The 26,944-nt window shown below is 46.1% G+C and overlaps 1 protein-coding gene across 1 annotated transcript; it reads right to left on the bottom strand.

The window, feature by feature from the left end:
* Positions 1–3,657: 3,657 nt before the first annotated feature.
* Positions 3,658–23,774, bottom strand: HPX (hemopexin). The gene is made up of 10 exons (XM_069203664.1): positions 23,625–23,774; positions 18,906–18,967; positions 17,084–17,161; positions 15,895–16,037; positions 14,602–14,755; positions 10,970–11,185; positions 10,074–10,190; positions 9,625–9,755; positions 7,015–7,159; positions 3,658–4,197 (listed from the first exon to the last, which is right to left on the bottom strand). The coding sequence occupies exons 1-10, from the start codon at positions 23,687–23,689 to the stop codon at positions 3,971–3,973; spliced, it is 1,338 nt and encodes a 445-aa protein (XP_069059765.1). The 5' UTR covers positions 23,690–23,774; the 3' UTR covers positions 3,658–3,970.
* Between the last annotated feature and the right edge of the window lie 3,170 nt (positions 23,775–26,944).

The following is a 26,944-nucleotide window of genomic DNA, read 5'->3' as shown; positions in this document are numbered from 1 at the left end:
TTGCAGGAAGATAATTGTTGTGTACAAGGTGATTATAGTAAGATCATTGTCTTGTGTACAAGGCGATTAAAGTGGGATCATTGTCTGTTGTGTACAAGGGGATTACAGTGGAATCATTGATTGTGCTTACAGTGGAATCATTGATTGTTGTGTACAAGGTGATTACACTGGAAGCATTGATTGTTGTGTACAAGGTGATTACAGTAAGAACATTGACTGTTGTGTACAAGGTGATTACAGGAAGATCATTGTTGTGCACAAGGTGATTACAATAGAATCATTAATTGTTGTGTACAAGGTGATTGCAGTAAGATCATTGATTGCTGTGTACAAGGTGATTGCAGTAAGATCATTGACTGTTGTGCACAAGGTGATTGCATTAGGATCATTGATTGTTGTCTACAAGGTGATTGCAGTAAGATCATTGACTGCTGTGTACATAGTGAATACAGTAAGAACATTGACTGTTGTGTACAAGGTGATTACAGTAGGATCATTGATTGTTGTGTACAAGGTGATTACAGGTAGATCATTGTTGTGTACAAGGTGATTACAGGAAGATCATTGACTGTTGTGTACAAGGTGATTACAATAGGATCATTAATTGTTGTGTACAAGGTGATCGCAGTAGGATCATTGACTATTGTGTACATAGTGATTATAGTAAGAACATTGAGTGTTGTGTACAAGGTGATTACAGTACAATCATTGACTGTTGTGTACAAGGTGATTACAGTAGGATCATTGACCAGTAGGATCATTGACTGTTGTGTTCAAGGTGATTGCAGGAAGATCATTGTTGTGTACAAAGTGATTACAGTAAGATCATTGGCTGTTGTGTACAAGGTGATCACAGTAGGATAATTGGCTGTTGTGTACAAGGAGATTGCAGTAGGATCACTGACTGTTGTGTACAAGATGATTACAGTAGGATAATTGGCTGTTGTGTACAAGGTGATTACACTAAGATCATTGACTGTTGTGTAGAAGGCGATTGCAGGAAGATCCCTGTTTTGCACAAGGTGATTACAGTACGAACATTGACGTTTGTGTACAAGGTGATTGCAGTAGGATCATTGATTGTTGTGCATAAGGTGATTGCAGTTAGATCATTGACTGTGTACAAAGTGATTGCAGGAAGATGATTGACTGTTGTGTACAAGGTGATTGCAAGAAGATCATTGACCTTTGTGTAGACGGTGATTGCAGTAAGATCATTGACTGATGTGTACAAGGTTATTACAGTGGAATCATTGTGTGTTGTGTACAAGGTGATTACACTAAGATCATTGACTGTTCTTTACAAGGTGATTATAGTAGGATCCTTGTCTGTTGTTTACAAGGTGATTATAGTAGGATAATTGACTGCTGTGTACAAGGTGATTACACTAAGATCATTGACCTTTGTGTAGAAGGTGATTGCAGTAGGATCATTGATTGTTGTCTGCAAAGGTGATTGCAGGAAGATAATTGACTGTTCTCTACAAGGTGATTGCAGGAAGATAATTGTTGTGTACAAGGTGATTATAGTGAGATCATTGACTTGTGTACAAGGTGATTAAAGTGGAATCATTGTCTGTTGTGTACAAGGTGATTACAGTGGAATCATTGATTGTGCTTACAGTGGAATCATTGATTGTTGTGTAGAAGTTGATTACAGTGGAATCATTGATTGTTGTGTACAAGGTGATTACAGTAAGAACATTGACTGTTGTGTACAAGGTGATTACAGGAAGATCATTGTTGTGTACAAGCTTATTACAGTAAGATCATTGACTGTTGTGTACAAGGTGATTACAATAGGATCATTAATTGTTGTGTACAAGGTGATTGCAGTAGGATCATTGACTATTGTGTACATAGTGATTACAGTAAGGACATTAACTGTTGTGTAGAAGGTGATTAAAGGAAGATCATTGTTGTGTACAAGGTGATTGCAGTAGGATCATTGGCTATTGTGTACAAGGTGATTACAGTAGGATCATTGACTAGTAGGATGATTGGCTGTTGTGTTCAAGGTGATTGCAGGAAGATCATTGTTGTGTACTAGGTGATTACAGCAAGATCATTGACTGTTGTGTACAAGGTGATCACATTAGGATAATTGTCTGTTGTGTACAAGGTGATTTGAGTAGGATCATTGACTGTTGTGTACAAGATGATTACAGTAGGATAATTGGCTGCTGTGTACAAGGTGATTACACTAAGATCATTGACTGTTGTGTACAAGGTGATTGCAGGAAGATCATTGTTGTGTACAAGGTGACTACAGTACGTACATTGACTGATGTGTACAAGGTGATTGCAATAGGATCATTGATTGTTTTGTATAAGGTGATTGCAGTAAGATCATTGACTGTGTACAAGGTGATTGCAGGAAGATAATTGAAAAGTGTACAAGGTGATTGAAGGAAGATCATTGACTGTTGTGTACAAGATGATTGCAGGAAGATCGTTGACTGTTGTGTACAAGGTGATTACAATACGAACATTGACTGTTGTGCACAAAGTGATTACAGTAAGATCATTGACCTTTGTGTAGAAGGTGATTGCAATAAGATCATTGACTGCTGTGTACAAGGTTATTACAGTGGAATCATTGTGTGTTGTGTACAAGGTGATTACACTAAGATCATTGACTGTTGTCTACAAGGTGATTGCAGTAGGATCATTGACAACTGTGTACAAGGGGATTACAGTAGGATCATTTTCTGTTGTGTACAAGGTGATTACAGTAGGATCATTGTCTGTTGTGTACAAGGTGATTATGGTAGGATCATTGACTGCAGTGTTCAAGGTGATTACACTAAGATCATTGACCTTTGTGTAGAAGGTGATTGCAGTCGGATCATTGATTGTTGTCTACAAGGTGATTGCAGTAAGATCATTGACTGCTGTGTACAAGGTGATTACACTAAGATCATTGACCTTTGTGTAGAAGGTGATTGCAGTAGGATCATTGATTGTTGCCTGCAAGGTGATTGCAGGAAGATCATTGACTGTTGTCTACAAGGTGATTGTAGGAAGATAATTGTTGTGTACAAGGTGATTACAGTAAGATCTTTGACTTGTGTACAAGATGATTAAAGTGGAATAATTTTCTGTTGTGTACAAGATGATTACAGTGGAATCATTGATTGTGCTTACAGTGGAATCATTGATTGTTGTGCACAAGGTGATTACAGTGGAATAATTGATTGTTGTGTACAAGGTGATTACAGTAAGATCATTGACTATTGTATACAAGGTGATTGCAGTAAGATCATTGACTGTTGTGTACAGGGTGATTACAGTCAGATCATTGACTGTTGTCTACAAGGTGATTGCAGGAAGATCATCGACTGTTGTGTAGAAGTGGATTAATTGTCCTTCAGCCTATTCGAACACCTTATAACTTTTTTTGAAAACATCTCTTTTAAACACTGCCAGTCTCTGTAAGAAAACCGACATTGATAGGATGTCAGTATAAAGGACCATATTTCCCTGTTATTTCCTGTTATTTTGCTGCAACACTGAGATTATCTTTTCATGGTATATTCTGCACACATGACATATGTGTCCTGGAACATTACTGTACAAAGCATGACACTCAGAACAATATTCACAACTTGTCATATAAGTAAATTGTGGGTAAAAAGTGGAATGCACACATTAATGTTCAAAATCACATAATGTTTATTATTATATGAACACGTTCACAACAGATGTATTGTATTGACATGTATAATACTTACAAATAAAAGTGCACATTATACTGGGGGGGTCGCATGCATATTCTACTTCAATATGCTAGTGGAAGAGTCCTGTCTTTACAGCGAAGTGCAGAGATTTCCAAGACGGGAGACCTCCTAATGTGTTCAGTACCTCCCCCCACCCACTCAAAAGCAAGAAGAAACAAGGGCTGCTGCACAGCAAGGGGTGAAAACCCCTCCATGAATTCAATTTGCACAGTGGTGGACAGGGAACCAATTTACTGAGTGCAGTCCATAAATTCTGCAATGATGCTCCTGGGCTGAGGATGCACCTGGGCCAGAAGCAGTTCATTTACATCCTTGTACAGGTAGAACGAGGGCCCATCAAACACATAGACCCCTTGGCTGTTGCACATCGCGCTGTCCACGTGTTGGTGGACTATGATGTGCTCCTTACCCGGCAATCTTGGGGTCTGCTTCAGGTCCACCAAAGTAAGGGTATTACCTGGTAGAGAAAAATATATTACATTAGGTTGCATGGATTTCAGGCTGTCATTGCAAAAGTACGCTGTTCCAAAGCATCCATCTACACTCAGTCCAACAGCTCGCTTTCTAGTAGGCGCCATTAGCCCACCTAAAGCGATGCTCAGGTGTACATTTATGTTGCATTGCTAATCTAGAGGGGTAGTCCACTGTTTGTAGCATGTAAGTGGCTTAGCTCACTCACTGCCTCACTTCATTCAAACATATTGGCATCCAGACAGCACATGACTGTGTCCCAGCCTGGCTAATGACAGTCAGTAGAAACAATGCTTGTCTCGAAGACGCTCTCTTTAAAATAACATCAGATATAGCACCCAGCAGAGGCGGGAGAGGAATTCGCTCATTCAAATCCCTCACTCCCACAATCTGAGATAACTTCAATGGTTGGGCATGTTGAAAATATCTGTCTCCCCATTCTCACATCTTGGCCTTGGTATTCTGGTGAACATCTCATTGAAGGAGTGAGCCCAGTTCCACTTTCACACTTCTCTCTTATCCCCTCTCTGGGGCTCCCTGGAGGGTGTCTGTCACACCCCCTCCTCCTCCCTCTTTTAGGACTGCAGACCCCCTGAGAGGTGGTGCACAGGGGAACATCTTTCTGGACCTCTCTGCTGCAAGGTAAAGGCAGGTTGTGGGCCTGTGGGTGAGAAGGTGAGTGCAAAACTATGACATGCATTGGCAAACACTCGTTTTGGAATGTCTAACTAGTTCTCTCGTTTAGCAGATAAAAAGGACATATAGGGGATGTCCTACAGTTTTCATATAGATAGAGACTGGCTCGTTAAACTACGCCTACATCAATTTTGGAATCAGCGCTGGTTTTCTTTCCATACTGTAGCCTGCACTAAAACTTTCTTACAGATTTCTTGAGATCTGACAGTGAGATATCACCAGGACCCAGAAAATCTGTAACACGGACACTCAACAGCCAGGGACTCTCCCACTGGACAGAATGGTATGATATCCACAGCACACTGAAGTAACACTTCTAGAGGACAACTGACCAGTGAGATACACAGGTCCCATTTACACTGGATAGGATGTCACATACATGGGGTCATTCTTCTACTGGAGAGCATGAAACAAGAAACATGGCACACGTACGTGCCATGGATAGCATGGTACCAAATATATGAGGAATATCCACTGGGTAGCATGGTACCAAATATGTGGGGAATATCCACTGGGTAGCATGGTACCAAATATGTGGGGAATATCCACTGGGTAGCATGGTACCAAATATGTGAGGAATATCCACTGGGTAACATAATATGAAACATAGGACATACAAGTGCCACATCCACTGGACAGCAAGCTATCAGACTAATAGGAGAATCAGCAGCATACAATATCAGATAAATAGGGAACAAAGTCCAGCTGGATGTTATGATAAGAGACAGACAGGACACACATAGGGGATGTCCACTGGATAGTACAGGATGAAAAATAGGCCACATCCAATGGACAGCTTAGTTTAACATAAATAAGACACTTAAGTGACTCTTCCATTGGATGACACATTAGTTGCATAGGACAGGTAGGTGTCAATTCCACTGGATAGCATGATATTAAATACATAAAACACACATGTCCCTTGCACTGGCTATCATGAAATCAGGTACATAGGACTCACAGGTGTCATTTTTAGAGGACAGCACGATAGCCTCTGGCTCATGTCGGAAGCTCAACTCTGACAAGACCGAGATCCTCATCCTGGGATCCTCCACATCAGCTTGGGACGACTCCTGGTGGCCCACCACATTAAGCCCCTCCCCCACCCCTAAACACCACGCACGCAACCTCAACTTCATCCTGGACTTATCCCTCACCAAGACCCGACAAGTCATCTTCGTCGCCTCAGTCTGTTTCCACACCCTCTGACTCCTCCGGAAGATCTACAGATGGATCCCAAATGACTGCCGAAAGACCGTAACCCACACCCTGCTCACCAGCAGACGTGACTACGGCAACACCCTCTATGCCCAAACCACCCAGAAGAAGCTGAATAAACCCATAACACATCCAGAACACCTCCGCCAGACTCATCCTGAATGCCCCTCACCCCAAACATATCACTGAATACCTGAGAGCTCTCCACTGACTCCCCGTTGAGAAGACCTCAGCTTCACCTACCTCGTGGCAAAGAGCTGAAACACCCTGCCTATACACCTGACACAGTCACCATCCCTACCTCAATTTAGGAAGGGCCTTAAGACCTGGCACTTCAGCTAAAGCTCAAAGGACCGACCCAACTGTGCCTTGAGACCCTCAGGGGTGAGAAGTGTTCTTACAAACAGTTGATTGATTGATTACCAGAGTGTGTTGTGTTAGTGTGAAAGCTTGCTCATTCACTTAATCAGTCACTTGGGCACCTACACAATCACTGATTCACTCTGCAGAGTTCTTCCATTTGAAGACCTTACTTTATGAATGTGTGATGTTAGGTCCTGGAGAAGGCTTTGTCAAGCTTGGTCATCTTACGCATGCATGTTCCATTCCATCACTATGGCGCACTGTGGAATTCACGGCAGACCTTCGCACTCCTCACTTCACCACCCAGAAGGAAAGGCCTTTCACCAGGCACACTTCTTCAACCTTGTACACCTTCCTCCCTGCTGAGGGGAGCACTAAAATGATAGCTAAACATTATTCTGTGTCCTCAAGTTCAAAGTCAAGTCATTGTCTTCATAGGGCATCTGCTAGATTGGTTTCTTCACTGGGGGGGTAGAGTGGTGAAAGCCTCTCATTTTGGGATTGTCTATGAGCTCCTGCCACTCACCTTTGATGATGTAGAGATCAGACGAGTGAGGACAGGTAAAGGCAGCATCTACCTGCTGGACCCCGAGCTCCTCTTGAAGGGGCCTGGGGTATCCCTGCACCAAGGTGTAGAGCTGATCCGAGAGGAAGATTGTCACCTGGGATCCCTACGAATACAAGAGCCACGGTTAACTCAGCGACGTAAAAGGTGCCAGAGCTAGGCGCTAATAGTACGGCGAAACAAATGAGAGCTTCACTGTAAGTTTTAACTACAAACTTTGGCACCAACTCCACCACTCTCCAGACATTGTATAAAAGACATGAATTTTAGACGCAAACTCAAAAAAAACCAATCAGGCACATTTTGGGGCAAAATCATATACACACAATCAATCCTCGATCCTCACTGTCGTCTTTAGTCGAGTATTTTATTAAAAATAAATAGTGTGACACCATACTACAGGCTAGAGAGGCGATCACAGGGCGTAACTTTGGAATATTTTTTAACGAAAGAAATGTATTATCCTGCCATTAAACAACATATCTTGAAATTAATGCATTTTAAGACCAACAGGCAGATATTCAGAACTAACACATTTCAAAGAATAGAGATAGGATTATTTTGTGGTTGTAAAAATGCAGAGGGTCATATTTACAGGCCCCTCGCGCCTCCTTGCACCACATTTGCATCATGTTTTTACACTAATGTGGTGCTAAGGAGGCATTTTTGTTGCGCCAGATTTACAAAGTGGAGCAGTGCTAGCATTGCACAACTTTGTAACCCCTTGCACCACATTATACCTCCACCAGGCATAATGTATGCAAGGGGGCGTTCCAGTGCAGGGAGGCCTGAAAAATGGCGCGGTGAGATTTACAAGATTTCAGTGCACCATTTTTTCCGTAATTATTAACGCCTGCTCAAAGCAGGCATTAAAATGGTGCACCGATTTTGTTTAACGGGTCTCCCTGTGCTTTGCTGCACCAGCGTCAACATTTTTGATGCTAGTGCACCAAAGTGTCACAATAGCGTCAGAAATGTTAATGCTATTGTGCCAACGACTGACATGGTGCGCCGTACGGTGTCGTTAGGTGCAGGTAGGGAGGGGCGCAAGAAAAGTGGCGCATCATGTATGATGTTCCACTTTCTTGTAAATATGCCCCAGAGTTTGCCCCAGACCTAGTGACCATTCCTCAATCAACAAACTACTTGTAAACAAAGTTCAAAACATGACTGCCTTCTGAGGCAAATAACACTTAATATCCATATGATTCTTCACTCAATACCTGGGGCATATTTACACGGAGCTGTTGCATCGTTATTATTGACACACTCTGCTGGTGCTTTCTTTGCTCCGTATTCAGAAGGTGACGCATTTGGCCCAATGCATCAGTTTTTGTAGGCCTCAGTCAGAAAAAATGTGCACTAGAACTGGCTGCGCAACAGAGTTTATAATGTATGCAGGGTAGGTGTTCCTTTGGAAAATCTCACTTACAGCTGACCATGATATTTACAAGTTCGGCGATGTGTGACACTTTTTTCTTGCGCTAAGCCTGGAATGTGTCAAAATTCCTACGCCTCTAAAACCCAGATGTAGAAAATGACGCAGTGGCTGTGTAATAGAAATCTGTAGTCACTTAACACACTGTAATAAGTTATGAAATCACATTCCCTCAACTTGTAGTAGGTTTATACATGTAACAAACATGTTGTAGGACCCCTTGAACAAACTGGGACCATGGCACCTATGATAGCATCATCCACTGAAGCAAGGCAATGTTACGTTGTGTACTCCATGTAAGGGACAGGCCAGAATTGCCACATCTCCATATGGCAATGGATCCCCAAGTCCAGCCACAACAGGTAGGTACACACATAAGGTAGGTAACACGTGAACTGCCACTTTACATTACAACATATACTTGTATCTACTCATATTCAAGTGTCACTCAGTATGTCACACATACTTAGGTATCTGTGTACACATATGTCTACTGTGCGCATTGTAATGAGACACATAGCCATACTTCACATTTGTATGCTTTACATCCAGGACCAATGGAATAGAATCCAAGGTGAGTTTTTCACCATTTCACACTCTATTACATTGGCCCCCACACATTAGGCTACTTGCTCAGTCAGAACCGACGCATTGCCACTGTTGTTTGATGCATTGCTGATGTTGTGTCTGTCATAATGCCAACTTCAGCAATGCACCACTCTTGGGGCTGATGCGTTGCAGCATCCTTCCCACAGATGCGTCAACATTTCTGCAGCATCCTTGGGACCTTACACCATTGTGCCCCTTACTGTAAATATGATGCATTCAGGCGTCATAAACTGTCTTGCTGCAGCACAAGGTATTTTGACTCATCGCTGCCTTAGTGCTGCAATGCATCATTCCTTGTAAATATGTCCCCAAGTCTTCAGTCACAAAAATAAGTGTCCTCAACATACAGAAATCCACTGAGGAATGGCTAGAATATGAGGTGCCGCCAAGAGATTCCAGAGTCGACTGTTGTCTTCTACGCCATCTGCGTATGAAGCAGTATCTCTCAATGGCAGCCAGGTGACACTGTTATTAGGACTACAGTGCATTATGAAAAAGGATTGTTTCAAGGGTAAGAACTGTACCTGGATGAAATACATCTTATTTTCCCAGTTGAAGGCTGCATCGACTATTCCTGTCAGTTCCTTCCAGATGCTACTGAGTGGCCAAGCATGCCAGCCGTCCCGCTTGGAGTCTATGCGGAAGTACCAGCCACCTGTATGCGGCAGAAACAAGAAGAAACAAGCATTTTTAATCCCTACAATCACTCCATATTTTACATGACAATAAGTCCAGATTGTACTGCTGAATAGTGACCCCCAGAATATCATGGGACAAGAATATTGAGGACAGAATACCGAGGGACAAAATATCAAAAGGGAGATGCTTCTCTCCTCTTCTCTCCTCTCCTCTCCTCACCCCTCTTCTCCTTTCCTCCCCCTCCCTGGGGTTTGCACTTAGGATACAGGCAGGCCTGTCCTTGCCCAGCCCATCCGCCATCTTTGTTCTCCGGTGCGTACACGTCTGGACTCACCTCTGAATCCGTAGATTCTTCCAGAGTCGTCGGAGGTGAAGGCCTCAAACGACCTGTTGCTGCAACGATTCTTGATTGACATGAGGGTGGCATTTTTACGGGTTTCATGTCCATGACCTATGAAGAAGAAATCACCTGTTACATGTGTTTCCTGATGTCTCGTTTTATCCCACTTACAGGGAGACAGTGATGGCACAGAGAGAAGAGACTTGGAAAGCAACACTCAGGTGGGATGGGATCCACTGAGGTCCATGTGAGGGATCACCCATGGCCTGAGGGTACATGGACCTCAATAAGTAAAACTGAATGATGTAAGATATCAAGTGCATTAAGACCAATGCATAGAACAAAGTCCAGCGAGTGACTAGAAGGGGTTGTGATGTGAGATCTGTGAAAGGCACCTGCAGAAAAGAACAGGGCTTGGGCCATTACATGCAGAGATTAAATGGACACAGACACGCCCACTTAGGACATTGAGAGAGTTTTGTGGATGGAGCCAGCCTGAGCTTGGGGTCCCAGGATGATGTCATCGAAGTGTGTGCTGACAGGACACAAAGGGCCTGATTTAGAGTTTGAAGAATGGGGTTCATCCATCACAAACTTGACAAATATCCCATCCGCCATATTACAATTCCATTATATCCTACGGGAATCGTAATGCTGCGGACAGAATATCCATTCTGTTTGTGACGGACTAACCCGGCCACAAAACTCTAAAGCAGGCCCTGAGTCGTGGCGTGGTGGAAGGAAGACATCAGATATGTAGAAATTACCATAAATGACACACAGCTCATAGACCTCAGCTGCTGGAATACCCCAGATAGCAGACAAAAGGGACAGATCTGCCACAGGACCAGAGACCACAGCAGGACTTCAGGCCAGAGAGGGCATCTTACCTCTGCCAGGGCAGCTGATGAAGTAGTCGCGCGAGTCCAGTGGGTACCCTCGGTGCACCTCACCCGTCACAGGGTTGAAGCGGGTGAAGTTCACACCCTGGAAGCAGTAATGCTTCTCCAGCCAACGCACCGCAGCCGTGCAGTTCTGGACCAAGGGCCACTGTCGTTCCTTCATGGCGGGGGGCTGGCTCAAGTCATAGGTGTAAACAGAGCTTCCTGCAGAAGAAAGTGGGAGGAGGTTACCCTGATCCAAGTTCACAAGACAAAGCGCTATGATTGACAGTCACCCTCATCCTAGTTCACAAGGCACAGCGCTATGATTGACAGTCACCCTCATCCTAGTTCACAAGCCACAGCGCTATGATTGACAATCACCCCAATCCTAGTTCACAAGGCACAGCGCTATGACTGACAATCACCACATGCAAACCAGAACTGTAGTAACTTTTGTTTTGCGTCATCCCCTTAAAGGTAACTTCAGTATTAGCTACAGCCCGAGGTTGGCATGGGCACACCACACTAACAAACGTTAGGAATTCACTGAAAAAAAAATTATTTTGGAAGTACATAATGAATATGAGCTTTTTTGCACTATTGGTAGGATACGACTCCTAGACCGCCATGTGGCTCTCCTCCAGTCATGGTCCAACTCAATTGCCAGTGCCCACATGCTACGGCTCTCCTCCAGCCATGGTCCAACTCAATTGGCAGTGCCCACATCCTACGGCTCTCCTCCAGCCATGGTCCAACTCAATTGGCAGTGCCCACATCCTACGGTTCTCCTCCAGCCATGGTCCAACTCAATTGGCAATGCCCACATCCTATGGGGCATCAGTTCTGGCCTTGCCCAGAACTGTCATTCCTGGTATTCGGAGCTTTTATGGCAAGCTATGGCCAGTAATATCTTGAGTCCAAAACATTGCAGTGAACTTAGTTTGCAGGGCAAAGACTGCATGTATGCCATGAAAGATCTGTTTTGTTAGAGACTACTGGGGTACAGGGGACCCTCCCCTGCACGGTGACACTTGTGAGCACTAACATTAACCAGTAACAGTGTCTGCAGAGCGAAGGCACAGAAACCCTCTTGCAAACTGGAGCCCAGATTAATGGGGATTTGACGCAGGACAGCACAGCGCCACCTTGCTGCACTGTCCTGCGTCGATGTGAGAGGTCAGGAATGCGCCATATCTATGGCATACAGTACATTGCGGGCCTATCCCCCTGCGCCGGTGCCTTTTTGGCAGCCTTGCACAAAAGAACAGGCACATTTGCACCATGGGTGAACAGAGCCTGCATTGCATGCAGGATTGCTTTTGTACAAGAAGCGACACCTTCCTGTACAAAAACAACCCTGGGAGGCGTTTTCCTCTTTCTATGCGTGCTGCAGGATGCAACACACATAGTAACAGGAAAAACAAGGAGAAGTAAAAGTATTTCTCCTCGTTACGCCTCCCCTGGGGAGGCACAAGGTTTTGACGCATCACCAAGTTTACATGGCCTTGTAAATCTGTGACTGTGTCAACATCCATAGGTTTTGCATAGTAACACTGACCACAATGCCCTTGGATCGCGCCCCTGATGCAGAGTAAGGCAACACAGCACGTTGCACTGCATTGCCTTGCACCATATGTAAGAGGCCATGAAAAACCGTGCAAAGTGGCTTTACGTGGCCTCAGAGACATGGTTTAAAGGTTTCACTAAATGTGACGCAACAGCGGTGCAAGCCTCTCATAAATATGTCTCTTAGTTGTAAAAGTAATTGCTGCAATCTGTCTTCTGAATGGTTTGATTGGATCCCTTGTGATGTGCTCATGTGCAGTGAGGGACCAGAGTCTTCTTTCTTGACAAGCGACCAGAATCTTCTACAGCACCTGCCTAGGGCTCGCTGAGACGCTCAGTGGTCGACCTAATCTGCCATGAAGAACTGGGATCCAAGCATCACAGAGCCCTAGATACAGCTGCTCGGCAGCCATGGAGGCCTCCGGGTCCTGTAGGACTGGGGCGAGGTATAGAGTGGTGGTCTTCCGTGATGTAAGTGAACCATCTCTGGGAGAATCACCTATGTGCTTCACCTGGACCGCTACTGACTACCACATTCGGAGGGACATTGATTCCAGCTCAGCCAACCAGGTTGCTCACAGTGCAGTTGGTTATTGCTTGCTTAGGGTGTCAGCTGATGGCCTCCTCAAGAAGACAAGAAACTAGGCAGGGGCAGGGTGAGGAAGGCTAGCACGAGCTTGGGCTAAAAGTCTTATTGACATTGGAGCTGCCTCCCACCTTTTTGTGCACCTGCATGCTTGAGATGGTAAATTAAGTGAGGGCTGATAACCAGTGTTAATGACTGGTTCTGTAATCAACAACTATGCTGCAGGAAGGCTACACCTGGGAAGACATCCCCAGACAGCTGAAAGTAACGACTCAGCCCCATAAATGCGATAATTAACAATAACCATTACTTCAGCAGCTTTTCCTGCCTCTGTGGAGCTGCACAGCTCTTTGTGCCTCGTGGGGGCTGGTGGGAGGGGGACCTTTGTGAAAGCACAGACTAACAAAATGCAGAGTTAAAAAAATCTAACTCAAAAGTCTCGGGTGACCAAACATCAAGCAAACGTCAGTGTCTGTCTACCAGAATTTTAACTCCGCCTGAGTCACTGCAAACTCTGCCAGGCCTGGGCTCATTCACTTTCCCACCTCTGGTTCTATTGTATCTGAGGACAAGTGCTTGGGAGTGGATAAAGGAGCATGCCAGAGGGCACTGGCGAAACACTCATCTTTAGTAGATAATTGGCAGTCAAGGTCCTTAGGTGGGTACTTTTGAAACCTATAACATGTTTTGAGACGGCAGTGTCTGAGCAGACCGAGGCATCATAAATCCACCACTTTGTGGTGCAACAGATGTGTACAGTAACACAACACACCGCGAAAAAGAGTCGCGACACAGAGCACCATGGATGTGTCAACCTTGTGCATGACAATTTGACTCTCTTCCCCTTGAGCCTGCAGTCACCAGACTGAAGTTGGGTACTCAGAGCTGCCCCTGTAAGGAAGCCTAGGGGGCAGATTTACGAAAAGTGCACTGCACTTAGTGCATTGGCACTTTTCTTGCACCCCTTAGTGCCCCCTCAATGCCACCATGTATGGGCCGTATTTAACATATGGCACACCATGGCGGTAGTTAGGGAACTAGCATAAAAAATGTTGACGCTAATCCTGCAAAGCCCATTGAGGCCCATTGTAACCAGAGGAAGCCTCCTTTTAATGCCTGTTCTGAGCAGGCGTTAAAAATGCTGATAAAAATGACACAAACAAATCTCTTAGATTAGCCATTGTTTCGCCCCCCCCTAATGAGGGAACGCCCCCCTTGGATCCGTTATGCCTGGAGCAGGATTAATGTGGCGCAAAGGGTTACAAAGTGGCAAAATGCATGCATTGCGCCACTTTATAAATTTGATGCAGTGATTTTGGCCTCGTTGGGCCACATTAGCGTAAAAAAAAGATGCTAATCTGGCACAAGGAAGCGCTAGGGGCTCCTAAATATGCCCCTAGGTGTGCTCAGTGTAGGCCTTGAGGTGTCTGACCTGCGGTCAATGTCTCACTCTCGACCCCTTCCACACCACCCAAAGCCTCCTTACCTTTGAAGAAGAGGATACTGTCAGACTTGCACTCTCCGGAGGGGCACTCCACCACTGAGTCCAGGTCACTGGGCACCCCCGGGAACTCCTCACTGATGAGCTTTGGGTAGCCGGGCACCAGCTTGTTCTCATAATAGGCCCATGCCTTGTCGCCCTAGAAGTGCATTAAAACAGGATTAAAGATATGAACCTACGACTAAACACGTGGACGCTTCGCGGCTACCAGAGATGACCCCCTCAGTATGGCTATTACTACTGTCCATCAGTTTATAATTAAAGCTCCCAGTTTTCCGTATTGACTGATTTTTACAGATAAATACAGACAGAAACAATGTGTTTCCTGCCTGCATTTATTTATAAAAATGGGAAAATACAGAAATTGGGATTTTTGAATTGCTTTCCATCCTGTCATCAGTTCCAGGCTAACAGCTGAGCAGATAGATGGTTGGGGAATTAAAAAACAGGTTGAGGTTTCCCTAAATAACGACATCTGTCAACATCCATTTGTCGTTCAATGCTAATATTTACCTGTGGCTGCATTATTATATTCTATCTGGCTGCTTAATTTTCTGCAACAGGACAGGCGTTGAAGTATGAGTGGAGGTTTATTCGTTAAATAAATGTGGAAATGAACCATTTCACAACTTCATTTAATCACGGAACACAAAAGAAATATGGATAACTACAGACAGAAATGTTAAAAAAATAAGGCCCAGATTTAAGAGGGCCTAGCGCCATCTAACGCCAATGTGGCGCAAGGTGGACAAAAACGTGCGTCATATTCACAAAGTATACTTTGTAACATCATGCGCCACATTATACCTGTGGCAGGCATACGGTATGCACGAGGGGCGCTCCCCTATTGGGGGGGGGGGCGAAAAATAGCGCAAAGAAATCTAAGGAGCGCAAGGAAAGCGGCGCTGCACTGAGTGCAGCACATATTTTCTTAAATAAGCCCGCTAATACCATAAAAGCGGGAGCCCCGTTTATGATGTACCCCTATCTGATGAGCGCCTGGTTTTAGACTGTTCTCTCTTGCTGTTACCAGAATGTTGGTTAGAGAAAGGTCTGTCTGTCGGAAGAGCACACTGTGCGTCAGGGGCGCGCAGGGGGTGTGGGCGGCTCTTAGCTTCGGCTGTCAGTCGGAAAGTCTCGTTTCAGCCTCTCGTTGAATGGAGATAAACACTGACTCCTCCTTGAGCTGCCCTGGAGTAGGAAGGATCTTGGCTCCTGCGGTGAGCAGCACCCAGAGGGTGTGATCTGTGGCACATCATGTCACTGGTCGCGACGTACCTTGAACAGGAACATCCTCTCGTGCGCCTCTGGGTTGTTCTTGTGGTGAATTCGGAAAGCGGCGTCAATGGGGGCCCCGATTTCAGGCCAGGTGCTGTTGATAAGCTCCGCCGGGCCCCGGTACCCCTTCCAAACAAACTCATCTGTAAAAGAAGTCGGAGGAGCTTCAGAGGAGGCAGGTACCCAGTGAACACAGGGGCCCAGGGGGCGCCTGGTAAAGTGTGCAGGGGCCCCAAACTCAGATGTGAAAATCACAACAACCTCAGTACGATGCATGAAGCATCCCGGGAGGGTCATATCAACATCAAAAGTGATTTAATTCACAATTATTCACCATTCCTATCAAAGAGTGCTAATAATACCAACTGCTCAATTCTTGAGCAAGTCATATCAACAAGCGCAAATTAAAATCCCTTTTACCCATCATGTGGTGATGTTAGTTTATGTCTCTGGATGGTACGTTGGTGGTGATAAGTGGGGAATAAAGTGCCAAAACTTTTTGGGAACATTTTCGTACACTCTGTTACACCTAAGACACTTTTCAGCCTGCACATATTCCCAAAGGTAGGGACTGGAGAAAAGTTTTTTTTGCAACATCTGGGAGTGAGCATTATTTGTGCTACTCACATAATGGGGTGCAATAAAAAGCAGGCATGTCCTGTGCTTAATGTGTGCTAGTGTTTGCCAGCGCTTGAAACTGACACTTATTGTTAAACAATGGCACTTTTGAGAGTACACCACAAGGTGGCGTTCTCTGTCTATTTTGAGCAGTACCCTTCACAGTGTTTAACAATCCAATTTTAATAACATATGCCGAACTAGCAGTTCCAGGCCTTCCCTAAAACTTGAGGTGACCTGGAATGGTCCATAATTTCCCACTTCTGAAAGTCTGATGATTGGTAAGTAAACTTGCCACGGCATTTGACAACAGTGGCAGGACCCATGGGTGGTGCCTGAGAAGTGCAAAACCTTGGGCCCTGGCACTTACATTTCTACAAATTAGGCACTAGGCGACACTGGCTTTTGCCGCCCAGTTTTAATTTTGTACTTGATTAAAATAAGGTCCCTAACGCCTCTCAGCTAGCCTGAGAGCTTCAAGTGCAACCCCCCCTCCTCTAACCCCTCAGACAGACTCCTCTGTGGCACACACAGGAGTATAGGACACTGACAGGTGACCCCACACGATTACCTCGGAAGTAATACATAACGCCCTTGTCGTCCAGGGTTATGGCATCGAACCCCTTGTCGGCGCAGCGTTCTGCTATCCCTAGGAAGGAAGAAGAGATTCAGGGTGAGAGACACTTTAATGCACAGGATGGAGACCAGCTGCTCGGACCAGCGTTCTCTACATGACATCCAAACCCGTTGAACGTTCCTGCCCAAGATGGCTTCCCATGGCCATACATGACATCCAACCCCGTTGAGCGTCCTGCACAAGATGGCCGCCCATGGCCGTACTCGACATCCAACCCTATTGAGTGTCCCTTCACAAGATGGCCGTGCATGACCTCCAACACTGTTGAGTGTTCCTGCACAAGATGGCCGCCCATGGCCATACAACCCCATTGAGTGTTCCTGCACAAAATGTCCGCCATGGCCGTGCATGACCTCCAACACCATTGAGTGTCCCTGCACGAGATGGCCTCCAATGTCCATGCTTGACATCCAACCCCGCTGAGTGTTCCTGCACAAGATGGCCTTTTATGTACTGCACAAAAAGGCCTCACATGGCTGTGCACGGCATCTGCCTTCACTGAGTGTTACTTCATAAAATGGTCTCCCATGGCCATGCATACTGCTAGAGGCCTTTCATGTCTCCAGCTCACACACTATCCCATAACATTCTGCTGCACAACAGGGCGTCCAAAAGCCTTGTAAGACATCTGATCCCAACTGTCCAATAAACTATCAGATTTTTTCCTATGCCCTCTAGGGGGCAGCACCAGCCTGCTTCATTCTCTGACACACCCTATCATACCAAAGAAGGCCTTTTACTCCTGCATGCAGCAAGCTATCACAGTGCACCCTAACACTCCCACCACAAAGAATCACATTATCTGGAGTGCGGGGCCTCACATTATCTGAAGTGAGACCATCACATTACATTATCTGCACCCAGGGGCATCAGATTATCTGCACTGACGGGCATCACATTGTCTGCACTGACAGACATCACATTATATGCCCTGAGGGGGCACCACATTATCTACACAGAGGGACATCACGTTTTTCTGCACTGAGTGGCATCACGTTGTCTGCACTGACGGGCATCACATTAGCTGCACTGAGGTACACCACATTATCTCCACTGAGGGGCATCCCAATATTTTCACTGAGGGGCATCGCAATGGAACATCCACAAGTGCTGCAGAGGTGCCTGTTTGTCTAGTATTTGCTAGTATCAGTGCTTAATTTGAGCCAGTGGTGTTGGGTGCTTGGCACCAGCATGGCACCTCATTCTCAACACTGACACTAATGACAGTCCACCACATGGCGGCGCTGTATGTCTAATTTTGAGATGAGTACAGCAACAGTGTTTAATAATTGAATTTGTATTAAAACTGAACAATACCTACCGCCCAAGCCATTCTTGCAGCTTTGGGGACCTGGAATAATTTGAATTGTCACACTTGTGGGAGTGTGATGGTTAGTAGTTGTGTTGGTAGTCATCGGAGGGCTGGCAGGGGCAATGTGTGGTGCAAGATGCACTGGCCTCCTGGGACGAGCCTGGACACAATTGTTTTCACACAGGTAATGGGATTTAGATTTTGGGGGACGGGATATCCGTTACCATTCTGACGGAGTAACGTGTCCGTCAAGATGTAAATCAGGCCCAAAGACCTGGTTAGTTGTTAAAGGTGCTTCAGCAAGTCAAAGGCCCCTTTGCAGAGTCTGTGGCCAACTCACCCCAAAGATACCGAGTTCAAGGTAAAGTCCAGAGGTGAAGGCGGATTGAGGCATACCCCCTCAGACCCTCCCCCACGGATCATATAAACGTGACCCTCACTCACCTGTGTTGTGATGAGCGTCTGGGAAGAAGTTGGAGCCTGTATCATTGGGCCTGACCTTTATCCTGGAGAGGACAAACATAAGTTATTGTTCATTATTACAGAACCCCTTTTAGTAGGCCCTCTTGGGATTATCATCATCAAACCTGCAATCCCTGATGATGTAAGCTGGTACCGAGCCCCCTGTCTGTGCTCTTCCCACCCTGGGCCTCCTTGACTGACAACACAACTCAAATTAACTCATAGTTTCCTATAGTAATCCACCACTAATTCTTTTTGGGTTCTGAAGAAGTGTTCTACTCACAGAAAAGTGCTTTGACGCCTCATCAGGGGTAGTAAGCGCTATATAAATACAATTACAACCTCCACATTCCTGTTTCACAATCTCAGTCGCGCCCCCGGAGAAAGAACCCAGGATTATGTGAGAGAAGAAAGTCCTGGGGCGCAGTAGAATGACTGGGGTGACCTTGTGGGATGTCCCTCCCACTGCCCTGCAGACTCTGTGCTAAAGGATCTCTGAGAAGCAGTGTTAATTTACAAGATAACCAGCAAGGGGTCCTGCAGCACAGATGGAGCCTCTCTAGATGCAGCATTAGAAACACTTTTAGAGATAGCAGAATAGAAGGATTTAAACTGTTAGAGGGCGTCCCCACACCAGGGGGAAGCCAGCTCTAACCCCTCAAGGATTCACTGGACTATTACCTCCACCTTGTCAGACTCCTCAGGGTTTACAATGATAGTGAGCTTACCTCCCCCAATATACCTCACACATCCTTCCACACTTTACTCAACTCTCCTCATCCCGTCTACACTACTTGTCCTAGCTAACCTCTCTCTCCTCTATATTCCCAATGTCCACCTTTGTCTGCAACCTGACTTCTCTCTTACCCTCCCCGCCTACCATCTGCCCCTCTATTCCTCTCCATCACCCACCCAGCCTCCACTCTGAATGCACTTCAGGACAGATTTACAAGGCTCCAGCGCCTCCTAGAGCCACATTAGGGTAATTTTTTTTTTACGCTAATGTGGCCCGAGTTAAAAATTGCTGAGCCATATTTACCAAGTGTCGTAATGTATACATTGCGCCACTTTGCGACCCCTTGAACCACATTATGCCTGCGCCAGACATAATGTATACAAGGGGGGCATTCCAGTGTTTGGAGGCCCGCAAAAAAGGTGCAATGAAATCTATAAGATTTCACTGTGCCATTTTTGGCATAATTTTTAATGCCTCCTAAAAGCAGGCGTAAAGAGGACGCACCCATTGGAATTAATGGGTCTCATTGCATTTTGCTCCACTAGCATCAACATTTGTGTTGCTTGTGGAGCAAAGCGGCACAATAGTGTTAAAAATGTTCACGCTATTGGGCTAACGTGCGCCATGGTGCGCCGTATTGTAAATACGGCGCACCCATGGTGTCGTTAGGTTGGGGGGCGCAAGATATCTGGCGCATCAGGACTAATGCACCAGCATCTTGTATATCTGCGCCTCTGTGTCACACACTCCCAACCCCTTCTATCATCTGCCTTCCTTCTGCTCTGTCCCACTTCTCCTCGTGTAGCCCTCCTTCACAGATTGCCCCACATCTATGGTCCTCTCCTGCCTTTATGTTTATGGCCTCCCCTCTACCCATTGTGCCTATAAACGTCTCACTAGCTGCACATATTCTCACATAGGATGCTTGCAATGGCCCTATACTGATGGCTTGGGTGGCATGAGTTTAGGTTTTAGTGAGGCTGCATACAACACAGACCAAGATATATGTTACCATTACCTAGCAGACACACCGGGAGATGCACAGCCACACACATGCTCTGGTAGACACACCGGGGGATGCACAGCCACACACATGCTCTGGTAGACACATGGGGTGATGATGGGGTGATGCACACCCACACACATGCTCTGCCAGACACATCAGGCAATGCACACCCACACACACGCTCCTGCAGGCACATCAGGCAATGCACACGCACACACACATGCTCTGGCAGACACATCAGGCAATGAACACCCACACGCATGCTCTGACAGACACACAGGGTGATCCACGCCCACACACATATGCTCTGGCAGACACGCCAGGCATTGCACACCCATACACATGCTCTGGCGGACACTCTGGGCGATGCACACCCACACACATGCTCTGGCAGACACACCAGACAATGCACACCCACACACATGCTCTGGCAGACACACCAGACAATGCACACCTACTGTATACACATGCTCTGGCAGACACACCAGGCAATGCACACCCATACAAATGCTCTGGCTGACACACCAGACAATGCACAGCCACACACATGCTCTGGCAGACACACCAGACAATGCACACCCATACACATGCTCTGGCAGACACACCAGGCAATGCACACCCAGACACATGCTCTGGCAGACACACCAGACAATGCACACCTATACACATGCTCTGGCAGACACACCAGACAATGCACACCTATACACATGCTCTGGCAGACACGCCAGGCAATGCACACCCACACACATGCTCTGGCGGACACACTGTGCGATGCACACCCACACACATGCTCTGGCAGACACACTAGGCAATGCACACCCACACACATGCTCTGGCGGACACACTGTGCGATGCACACCCACACACATGCTCTGGCAGACACACCAGAAAATGCACACCTATACACATGCTCTGGCAGACTCACCGGGAGATGCACAGCCACACACATGCTCTGGCAGACACACCAGACAATGCACACCCACACACATGCACTGGCAGACACACCAGGCAATGAACACCCATACACATGCTCTGGCAGACACACCAGGTAATGCACACCCACACACATGCTCTGGCAGACACACTAGGCAATGCACACCTATACACATGCTCTGGCAGACACACCAGGCAATGCACACCCAGACACATGCACTGGCAGACACACCGGGAAATGCACAGCCACACACATGCTCTGGCGGACACTCTGGGCGATGCACACCCACACACATGCTCTTGCAGACACACCAGACAATGGATACCCACACAATATGCTAAGAGTATAGGCACACAAAACAACATTGGAAGTCAAGATTACAGCCGGAGCTGCCGGACATAGGAACCGGGAATCCAGGCTCCTTGTGCCTAAAAAAAGACATGTGAACGTGTCCTTGCTTAATGTAACTCATGCTAATATAAAGCGCTGCAAAACATTCAGGTCGAGTTTGTTCTATGTGAAAAAACAGTCGGCAAATAAACTCCAAAAAACCAAACAGGCATGCAGACTGAGGTAGCCTAAACATTGACACTACACCCTCGGCAAGGAGACAAGTCACTGGGTGTTGAGAGCACATGCTGAGGCAGATAAAGCACACACTCATTATTGACAATATTTTGCCAGGTTAACCAAAGACTGGACCTCAACACAACATGCTCAGACATACCAAGCACTAGAAATCAACACAACAAGCTCACATACCTTACACACTAAAGTTCAGTTATGCACCTCACACTTTAATAAGTAGTCGATAGTGTTTCAATCTGTCCAGGCCCTGAAGAAAGCCCACGATCCTTGTTAGACTACAGTGGCTGAAACATGTTGACTAAGGGCCAGATGTAGCAAAGGGTTTTACCCATTCTGTGTCTATGGGAAAATGTGTTCGTACATATGGCCTTAATAAATCGCTTGAGTGGGAGTTTTAGTTTGCGTCTGTCTTAACCTTGTCACCAGGAGGACCTGAACACAATAATTGTCTCTTTTGGGAAGATTGTTTTAACAGTGATTACTGCTAGAGGCACCATTGCGCTAACCAGAGGCATCCTTCCCAATGTTATGAGCCTCCAGCAAGAGCACTCATTCTGACCCACCCTGGTGAAAGCACCAGGGAAGCGGTGTTCAATGGTGAACCAGGTCACTCGGTGGGTGGGGGCTCAGCACCCTTTGAAGTAAATACCCCGCAAGAATCGCCATCTTGATGGCATTACAAAGTGTGTGATTACTGGCAGACACACAGAGACGGTCGGGCACAGTAGGCTCTCCGGGGAGCCCCGATGGAGCCAGCTCTGCCCACACGACCTTGAATAATTCTTAAACAGATTGTTTTAAGTACCTTTCTCCTTCAATGTATTTTTAACGTGTGAGAGTCAGTTACTGCCGTTCTGCATAGAAATGTGTTTATGTTTCATGCAACATCCATAAAAAGTTTCTTTTGGATGAAGACATGAGCTGCCCTGTGAGCAGTGGGAGGGGTCACGGAGGTTATTTGCAGTAATATCCCTGCGCTGCTGCTGTCTTACAATACTGAAGACACACATCACTGTCCCTGAATATTAGATATAAACACATTTAGACTTTGGAAGAGTGTACTTATGTCCTGTCAGTGACAAGGCTAAGAGGGCATGAAAGAGCTGAAACTGGGTCATAAATTCAAAGTTTTTCCGAAGAGGGGCCCCGAAATACACGTGGCCCAGGGACCCCAGAATCCTTAAGATGTCCCTGGAATCACAGCCATAGCCTTATTGTGTTTTGTTAGCATAAGGTGTTCAGATAGATGACAGCAGGCCCAGGCAGCCAGCTCAATGACACACAGACACACAGACCAAGTACAGCCACTGGCGTGGACATACCACGCTGACGTGGACACCTGACCAAACATCAGACACCACACTACACCTTCGAGCCACAGGACAAGGAGCAGACGCGACACAACACCCCCAGCGGTTACACGAGGACGGTACTCACAGGGGGTATCCGGAGCCCAGGGCGAGGGCGCCGCACAGGCACCAGGCGGCCACGAGACCTCTCATGGTGATGGGTGATGGGTGTGGGGGGCAGTCCGATGAACCCCTGCAGCGTCTGGGGGCTCTGTGCACCTCACTACGGCCGCCTGGCGCTTTATATGCACCGCAGCAGGGAGGTCTCAGCATGGAAATTCCAGAAAGTGTTGCACAATTACATTCACCCCCACCCCCCCGCCGGTGCTCTGTGCACAAGGGTGAACTAGACAAACAGTGACCTGTCCGCGGATCCCGCCTCATCCTGGCACACAGTCAGACTCGAGGATTTGGGAAACCTCCAGGCACCTGCCAAGATTATCAGTGGAAGTGAACAAGGGAGTGAATTCAGAAACTGAGCTGGGGGGTGGGGGGGGGGGGGGGGGGGTGACGTTACACAGCGCTGGGCTCCTCATAACTGTGGCTACGTTATATTATACGTATTTATACTTTCACTGAAAAAAGTTAAAGTGACTTTATAGTTAGGCATGGTCATCATTTATTACTTTACTTTACAAAAAAACCTTAGAAATTAAGTTAAAAAACAAGGGTTAAAGTGTGATGTCCTTTTCTCGGCTGATCCCCTGGGACTCCTTGTACCAGCCAATCAGAATGCCCACTGCTCCAGCTTGAGTTCTGTGGGAGTCCAGCGGGAACAGTTATTTGTAAATTATGAACTTTAATTTCCCTAAACCGGCTGAACAGAATTACACCAACTCACAAAAAGCACACCTTCTGCCTGAGATCCAACTTTCTGCCAAATTTGGTGTAATTTTGTTCAGCCGTCTTGGCTGCCATTCTCTGCTTTTTCCTTTGTAAATTGCATGGGGTTAAAATGTTTTTTGACCCACTTTTGTTTCTCTGCCTCTCCCGCTGGACAGACCACCCTTAAACTTTGCAGAAAGGAGCCGCTATTAGTGAAACAAAAAGGCTCTTCCTATGGAAAGTCTGGCCTAGTTATAATCACATACAGGCGGCCACCGCTGTGTAATACCGCATATCCCGCCACTGGTATGGCCTCGCGCACCGGGCTGGGTCGGTGCCTTCTCACCCAAGCTTTAGTGACGCATTACACATCAGAGTTTGGTGTTTGAGAGTTTCAATAAGAAACAGGAAGGTTGAAGATATCTAAACCTACATATTAAGGATTTTGAGATTGCCGATCCGGTAATACCGCATTGAAAATACCTTGGGTGCATTCATTTCTGGGTGCGGTATTACTGTACATTTATGAGATTGCCGCTCTGGAATGGGGGAGGTTACCACTGAAAGTGGTATTTCTACACATATTTCCACCTATTTTTGTGCATTCTGTACCATTCTTTGCACAAATATTCCACTAGCTCTATCTGGCACAGGTAGTCCTTGGACAATTGCAGGGCTACAGTATTAGCTCACATCTCAGCATCTCAGGTTGAAAGGCAACTTCAGTTCCTGCCCAACGTGGCCTTACCAAGATACTCCTAATGCAGGCTGGATGTTCTGTAGCCAGATATTCATCAATTTGTTATATGTGGGTCATAGTTTAGCCAAGCTACTTCCATCCTAACTGACTTATTTGGCTATGGGCGTTGCCCAGAGAGTTACATATGTGTGAATTAACTGGACCCCTAATGTCCATCTGCGGGCGTATCTGTCTGCTTAAGGTGGGTGCTACTGGATCCGTTTAGAGATGTAGAATTGCACAATGGTGCATATAATTTCCTTGGGCCAAAGTTCCCTGTATCCGTGAGGTCCACTGATGTATTTACTGCTGCCCTGTGTCCATTGATGCTGATTGCAGCCTGGGGTCATTGATGCTCATTTCTCTCACAGCTCAATTTTACAATTGATGCATATTAATGCCAGGGGTCCTATTTTTGCCAGTTGCTACAGATGCACATGTGTTTTCAGGGGCTTTCGAGACGTATGACTGTCTGGGGATATTGATGCATGTCTGCAGCCACTGATGCATATGATTCCTGGGGGCCACTAAGATATATTGCAATCAGAGCCCACTGATCGATATTAATGTCTAGGATTATTGATGTTTATTACTGTCTGAGGTAATGTGTGCATATAATATTTGAATCCATTAATAAATACTGTTGCCAGTAGAAATGTTGCACATTACTCTTTGTGGCCACTGATGCCCTCAAACAGCCTCACACCAGTGAAACATATAGACCCATATTTATGGAAACTGATGCACAACTGCGTGAGTGCAGTTGTGCATCAAAAAATGTAACGCGAGCTACCGTCAGTCCTTAGCGCCATCCGCGCTCCATATTTAAAAAATGTTGCACAATGGGGCTAAGGAATAAAGAGCATCATAGAAAATGATGCTAGCTGGTGATGTATGGCATTAAAAAAATGACGATAGTGGTCCAAAAATGACGCTAGACTGATTAGCGGCAAAAAATCATTGTTTGGTCGCACAAGCAGCAAAAAATATGACGCCTGTCTAAGAATAGACAAGAGACATTACCACAACCACAATGTCCATCACAGGAGACCAGTGTCCCCAGGACAACCCCAATAGAACCAGTGCCAGCCAGGGGGCCCCATGTAAGAGGCCCCCGGTGGCACACAACAGACAAGCACGTATACTTACCTAGGATGGGCTCCCTCCACTTGCAGTGTCCCTGTAGTGTGGGTGGTGGTGATGCTGGGGGCTGGGGTGGGCATCTATGTGCCCTCAATAGTGACACCATGGTGGACTCCATGGTGTTTCCCACAGAACTGTGTCTAACATCACTTTAATTGCTGGTCTAACCAGGCGTTAAATTATTACGCTAATAGGCCTTAGCGTTATTTTTTGGCCCCGCCTCTTTAGTGTGCGTTTTAGCGTCTGGAGGTGAATATGGCGCTGGAGGGCAAGAGTAATTTTTTGGAAGGGAATGCCTACCTCGCATATCATTGGCGCATTACGACGCACGGTGGGTTGTCGCTTCCAAATAATTACCTTAACTCAGATATTTTGAAGCTATACGGGTCTAGCGTCAAAATATAAATATACAGTTAACTTAGTGCCACTTTAGTGTCAAAATAAATTACGCTAAGGTGGCGCAAATTTTCCATTAATATGGGCCATAACGTTTACAGTCTTTGATTCATGTGAGGCCAGGGCCACTGATGCATCTTAAGCCTGGGGCCACTAACACATATGCGGATGTTGCCATTAATTAATATATTGTTACATTAAATATATTGCTTTGACACATACATTTGTGGAAGCCATCATCATTCATGCTAACTCCAGGGTGTATTTTAGCTTTTGGAGGGATGTATTTTAAATGTTTAATATAA

The sequence above is a fragment of the Pleurodeles waltl genome, chromosome 8, assembly GCF_031143425.1.
Source record: "Pleurodeles waltl isolate 20211129_DDA chromosome 8, aPleWal1.hap1.20221129, whole genome shotgun sequence".
NCBI lineage: Eukaryota > Metazoa > Chordata > Amphibia > Caudata > Salamandridae > Pleurodeles > Pleurodeles waltl.
The sequence above is the reverse complement of the archived record's forward strand: the minus strand, read 5'-3'. Positions and strand labels throughout refer to the sequence as shown.